The 6,801-nt window shown below is 33.4% G+C and overlaps 1 protein-coding gene across 2 annotated transcripts in view; it reads left to right on the top strand.

Annotated features, from left to right (window-relative positions):
• The window catches only part of KLHL28 (kelch like family member 28), a 25,123-nt gene extending 19,765 nt beyond the window's left edge, over positions 1–5,358 (top strand). For both annotated transcript variants that reach the window (XM_004387876.2, XM_023741981.1), the window contains 3 exons: positions 1,500–1,946; positions 3,874–4,082; positions 4,980–5,358. In XM_004387876.2, coding sequence (XP_004387933.1) covers positions 1,500–1,946; positions 3,874–4,082; positions 4,980–5,143 — 820 coding nt within the window. In that variant the 3' untranslated portion in view covers positions 5,144–5,358. The remainder of the gene's footprint in view (positions 1–1,499; positions 1,947–3,873; positions 4,083–4,979) is intronic.
• Positions 5,359–6,801: the final 1,443 nt, after the last annotated feature.

Genomic DNA, 6,801 nt, shown 5'->3' with positions numbered 1-6,801 from the left:
CCATCAAAGAATGTTTTCTTCTGTGTTTAAACCTTTTCTTGAGTTCTTATAATAGTGGTCTTATACAATATTTGTCCTTCTGTGACAGACTAATTCACTCAGCATAATGACCTCCAGCTTCCTACATGTTATGTTTCATGGCTTCACTGTTGTTCTTTATTATTGCCTAGTATTCTGTTGTGTGGATATACCATAATTTGTTTATCCATTTGTCCGTTGATGGGCACCTTGGTTGTTGCCATCTTTTTGCTATTGTGAACGGTGCTGCAATGAACATGGGTGTGCATGTATCTATTCATGTGACATCCATGTGCCCCTTCTAGATGCCATCTCTCTCCATCCTGAAGTAACCACCATCCTGAATTTTCTATGTATAATCCCTTTGGTTTTCTTTATAGTTTTGCCACATATTATACTGTATGTATTGTTCAGAGATGTGTTTTCTCTCTGAACAGGAAATTTGTGAAATTCATCAGTGAGATCACATGAAGATGTAGTTGATTTACTTTCATTGATGTATGGTATTTTAATATATATCAATACAGTTTTTCTTTCTGCAGTGAAAATTTTGTAAGTTAAAATGTTACACATGTACAGAAAAGAGCACAAATCCCAAGTGTACAGCTCAATGAATTGTCATAAAGTGAACATTATAAACCAGTTCAAGAAACAAAACATGACCAGCACCCAGAAGCCACCCTTAAGCTCCTTCATAGTCTTTCCCAAAGATAACCACTGTCCTCATTTCTAGCCCAGAGATTAGTTTTGTCTGTTTTGAACTTGATATAAGTGAAATCATATAGAATATGTACTTTTGAATTTAGCTTCTTTCCTTCAACGTTATATGTTTAAGATTCATCCTTGTTGCATGTAGCTATAGTTTGTTCATTTTGCTATATAGCATTCTTTTTATGATATGCCACAATTTATCCATTCTACTGTTGATGAACATTTGAATTGCTTCCAGTTTTTAGCAATTACAAATAATGCTGCTGTGAACGGCCTTATACATATGCATATATTTCTCTTGGGTGCGTATCTAGGAGTGGAGTTAGTCAGTCATAGGGCACATATACTGTACCTTATTTATCATTCTTCTTTTGATGGGTGATTTTGTTTTGCTACTATGAACATTTCTGTATATTTGTCCTGGTGCAAAACTGATTGTAATATACATTCAGTAGAGTAGATACATAGGAATTAAATTGCTGGGTCACACCATGTGTGGATCTTCAGCTTTATTAGATAACATAAAATTGTTTTCCAGAGTAATTTCAAAAGTTTACAGTCTCATCAACAGAGTATGCATTCATTGCTACACATACTTGCCAACAATTGTTATTATCTGACTTTAAATTTTTGCCAATATGGAAGGTGTGTAATGGTTTATTGTGGTTTTAATTTGCATATTCCTGATTACTAATAAGATTAAATATATTTTTATTTTCTTATGGACCATTTTAGTTTTTAAAATTTAATTTTTTCTCCTTATTCTTTAGTGTGGAGATGTATTTTCCTCAAAATGACTCTTGGATTGGTTTGGCACCCCTAAACATTCCTCGCTATGAATTTGGAATATGCGTTTTAGACCAAAAAGTGTATGTTATAGGTGGTATTGAAACTAATGTTTTGCGTGCTGGCATCACTGTCAGAAAACATGAAAATTCAGTAGAATGTTGGAATCCTGATACAAATACCTGGACTTCTCTAGAGAGAATGAATGAGAGCCGAAGTACTCTTGGAGTGGTAGTACTTGCAGGAGAACTTTATGCTTTAGGTGGTTATGATGGACAATCTTATTTACAATCTGTAGAGAAGTATATTCCCAAAATAAGAAAATGGCAACCTGTAGCACCAATGACTACAACAAGAAGTTGTTTTGCTGCAGCCGTATTGGATGGAATGATATATGCTATTGGTGGGTATGGTCCTGCCCACATGAACAGGTATTTAACTTAATAATCACATTGTATATATGTGTAGATTTTTTAAAGTAGCATTAACAGTGATTTCTGAGTTTTAAACAATTTATGTGTATGAATGAACTTCCTTTTTTAAATGCTTAAGTAATATTGATAGGCTTTTGGGAAATTTAATCTGCTCCATGAGTATAATTGTAATTACTTTACTTGGGAATTTAATACAACCTAAGAAACAAATCTTTCTTTATTAAATCTTATATTCATTCATTCACTGTAAATGGACTAGATTATAAAATTCAGAAACCTGAAAATAAGAGGAAGTTAGACAAATATGACTTCTGGTGGCAGGTAGATAGCCTTTTATTACATTGCTTAATAGAATAAGGAAATGGAAAAATGTAATTCCTGTATGCCTATATGATACTATAATGCATCATAAATTTAAAGCCTTATTTAAACTTCCTTTCTGGATTCTTATTCTGTAATCATCGTGTATGTCTGAGTTTTGCTACAGGCTGAATTTGAGATTTCTATATTCTGGAGTATACTCTGAATAAGGGAAAATACTTACGAGAAAATAAAAAAATAAAGTGCTTATGTGGAAGATTAATCACAATTCTGAACTTTTGTTGAAAATTAATATTCCAATTCTTATAGTAATTAGAGTGGTATGTATTTTATCGATTGTGAGCATTTTAACGAAAGACTATCTTCTGGCTTGCTAACTGAGAATGTAATGGCATAACAGCATTTTCATCTGTAAATTGTTATTTCTTTTTAAGCTAAACTCTCACTCTTTTTTTATTTCCCTGTTAGTCTAAAAGAAGAGTATTTGGGGCCCAGGCATGCATTTCTATTTGAAAAGCTGCTTGCAGAAATTTATGCGATAAAAAGTTAAATATTTTAGTTTTGAGATAATGTCCTTGATGTTTATGTCTTGCTACAGCTTACCAACTCTTCTTGTCCAGTGATTTAGGCCTAATGGTTTTTATCTCAGTGGCCGTTCAGAAACATTCTGTTACCTAGTCTCTATTCTGGACTCCAGAATGATAGCACAGCCTCTCAAATGCTTAAGGCTTTTTCAGGAAGTTAGGTCAGGTCCAGAATAAGCTCAACAAACTTGCCTTTGTGCTTTTGTGCCCCTTTAGGGCTAAGCATAGTAGTCCTAAAGAGCTTCCAGAATTTTTAGGGGAGCTTTTTTAGAATTTCTGATTTGATTTGGATTTCCATAAGGCAGCTTGGAAATACCAGGGGTTCTCTGGAATGCACACCTAACTTAAATCCCTGGATTCTCCTGATGAATCACTTTGAGATTATTATAATCAGCTAGTTTGTATCATAGACTCACCAGGAGTTGCATTGCAGTAAACCACCATGAACCTTCTTGTAAGAAAAAAGAAAAACTGTCTCCTCTTCAACTTCCCTTTTCCTTAACTGTGTAGAAGATCCTTAGTCTCCTTAGAAAACACCTGTATTCAGTTTATGGTTTTCAAAGTACTTTCTCATGCTTACTCATTTGATTTTATTCCTGTGAGAATCCTTTGAGGTTGTACTGTCCCTATTTTTTCAGATGAGAGGAAATGACTTATCTAGGATTACACAGATCCAAAGTGATAGGGCTAAGGTTCATTCAGCTCCAGGTATGTAGCATTAGTACTTGAACTGAAGTCTTCTGACTCCAAGTTCTATGATCTTAATATACCTTACTGCTTGTGCAATGTAAGGGAATAACATATGGTTATTACTGCACCTTCTCCACAAGGAAGGCTTATCAGCAGAATCTAAACATTTGGGACAGACCACTCTTGTGTAATATCTATTTACTTGGACTTTTAAAACTGTGGTGTTTTTCAGGTTTTTTAATTCTCTAACAAATATGCTTTAGTAGGAGGAGTGACACAAACGATCTGTGAATTAATTCTTTTTTTTTTTTTTTGGTGAATATCTGCAGTGTGGAGCGTTATGATCCAAGTAAGGACTCCTGGGAAATGGTTGCATCCATGGCAGATAAAAGAATTCACTTTGGCGTGGGTGTAATGCTAGGCTTTATTTTTGTGGTGGGCGGACATAACGGTGTTTCACATTTGTCAAGCATTGAAAGATATGACCCTCATCAAAATCAGTGGACTGTGTGTAGACCGATGAAAGAACCCAGAACAGGTAATAATTTATTATTTTCTAAACATATAGCACAATACTTTCTTAGAATGTAACGGTAAGGATACTACCTATCAAGAAAAAAAAAAAAAAAAGCTTGTTTTGTGATAAGCTTGAGAGACAACTGGATTATATAAAACAATATAGAATTATTTACTGTGATTTTCATAAGCCAATGTGCATATTATTGTTTCCCAAACTTGGAGAACACATTTTGGAAAATGCTGATAATAGAGAGTGTATCTTATAGAAGCTCTTTTTTTTCCCCGTATAATGGATGTTGTGTTTTTATGTGTTACACCGCACCGCCCCCAAAAAAGGCATTGGATTGTTCTGGTTTTTTTTAATTGTTCACAAGCAGTCCATATGTTTGCTTTCAAATGTTCTCTCCTTCCCAAGGGGTATAGTTGCAATGAACTATTTTAGTGTTTACTGTAATTAGTTTCTGTGGTATTCTTTAGAAGGAAAGTTATGAAAATGATGAGAACTTAAAAATTTGAGTAAGTTTACTCTTTTTAGAACTACAAGTGATAATAAAGTGGATTTTTAAAAGCATAAATTATATAGTTTAATATCAATTTGAAATATTTCAGTATACTTGAAAACCTGATAAAATGAATGATTTCTGGAAAAATATATAAAATATAAATTGATAAGAAAGCCTCTGTTGGAGGGGGGGATAGAGGTGAAGGGAGACTTCAACTCTTACTCTTACTTTTATAGTAAGCCCCTTCCCCCGCCAGTGAACACCTACTGCTATATTGCTTGTATAATTAATTATATATTACTGAAATGTAAAACGTTTTAAGAAAACATTAAAATGTAAATTCATTTTGTTTTCAGTGAAGAAGCCTATTTCATGATTAATATGTTTCTTACCTCTTTTCCCACCTTTCCTAGGAGTTGGTGCTGCAGTAATTGATAACTACCTTTATGTAGTCGGTGGTCACTCTGGGTCATCCTATCTCAACACCGTGCAGAAATATGACCCTATCTCAGATGTGTGGCTGGATTCAGCTGGCATGATATACTGTCGCTGTAACTTTGGATTGACTGCACTTTGACAAGCGTGAATTTGTGGAAATAGTATGGTGGCGAAACTTGTGCCACATGAAAAGATGACCAGTTTTCGAGACCCAAAAGCTGCATTGCTTTCTTTAACTTGAAGTGACTTGAAGACTCAAAATTTTGTTGGGTACTTTGATTTGACAAGTAGCTTTGGTTGCTCTTGATTACACAGTAAATCAATAATCAAAAAAAAAAAAAATTAAGGAAAAACCTTGCCAGTTGAATTGTTCACTTTTTTCCCCTGAGACTGGGATATAGTAGTTTATGTTTATACGTGTATATGTGGATAAAACCTTGCTGGTTTTTTTTGTTTCTTTTAAACTTCTGCTCTCTCTCTCCTCTGATTTGCACCGTGATTTACTGGAATGAAAGATGCTTAGATGCTTGAGTGTATTGAATGACTGGACAGAGTGCTGATACTGTGTGTTGGATATAAATTCATATGCTTCACATTTTTTTAAACAAATAAAGGGCTGCTTTTTCTTTTGGTACTTTTAAGGGTTGTAAATAACATGACATTGTGAGTCATCTGGTTACTCTTCCTGTTAAATGGGTTTCGGCCTGGGGATAAATGGTAATAAGTTTGCAAGACCAATGCTTTTATTATCTTGATGTTTAGGGGCTGTTTTAAGAAGTCAGATAATTTACTGTTTATGCCTTTTTTAATATGGGCAGGTTAGTGCTGGATGAATTTAATTACGCATCTATGCTATGATAAGCATGGGTAGAAAGAGTTAATCATATTTGTTGTTTCATGGTTTTTCTTTAGTACTACAGCAGGCTTCTCAGTGTTGATGTAAATATTTGAGAAATGTTTAGTACCAGCCTCAGTGCATATTGGTTTTTTTTTTTCATATATACTTATAATTTTAGTTTTTTAAGGTCTTTGTTTGCTTTTTCAAAGTATTCAGATATAAAAATGGTGCTAACTGTAGGATCTATAACAAGGCTATAACTGATTTTTTTTGGATGTTCAGTAGGAGATATATGCATGGCATCTTTTGATAGTGTTTTTCATTTTTATTGGCTTGATTCATTTGTGGTTATTAAAAATGCTAGTGATTACACTAATGTTAACATCCAAAAATCATCTAAATGGCCAATGTTACCCTTTTCGTGGTTCCTGAGTAGTGATTCAAAGATGCATTTTTGGTGTGTTTCCTTCTTATGGTCTATATTACATATCCTTCTAAAAAACAGATATATATGCATTAAATACAAAGCACTATAGGCAGTTATGCATTACTTTGTACATTTCTTAGGTAACTGAATATTTTACAGTTATTGAGGAAAACTGGAACTCAATGTTTACTTGAGTAATGGTTCTAAATTTGGTTTTATTTTGACTAAAAAAAAATACTTTAAAACAAAATTGTTTGCTGTAGCCAAGTGACACCTTATTTAAAAGAAGTGGTTAATTTATTTTATTTTAGCATGTTTTAGTAAATATTAGTCTAAATACATGAACTTGCATTTTATTATGACGTTGGTACTTGTATTTTTGGTACTCTAGTCATTTTGTTTTCTTTTCTTTGATTTATTTTTTTAACCTGCCCACTATCTCATTGTAGTCTCTGAAAGCCAGTGTACATTTTTTTCTTAAGAAAAAATTCATACTTCATTCTTAAGTGCCATAATGTTCTAAACTATTATT

Source organism: Trichechus manatus, unplaced genomic scaffold, assembly GCF_000243295.1.
Source record: "Trichechus manatus latirostris isolate Lorelei unplaced genomic scaffold, TriManLat1.0 scaffold00196, whole genome shotgun sequence".
Classification (NCBI taxonomy): Eukaryota; Metazoa; Chordata; class Mammalia; order Sirenia; family Trichechidae; genus Trichechus; species Trichechus manatus.
Note: the sequence above shows the minus strand (reverse complement) of the source record. Positions and strands in the feature narration are given on the sequence as shown.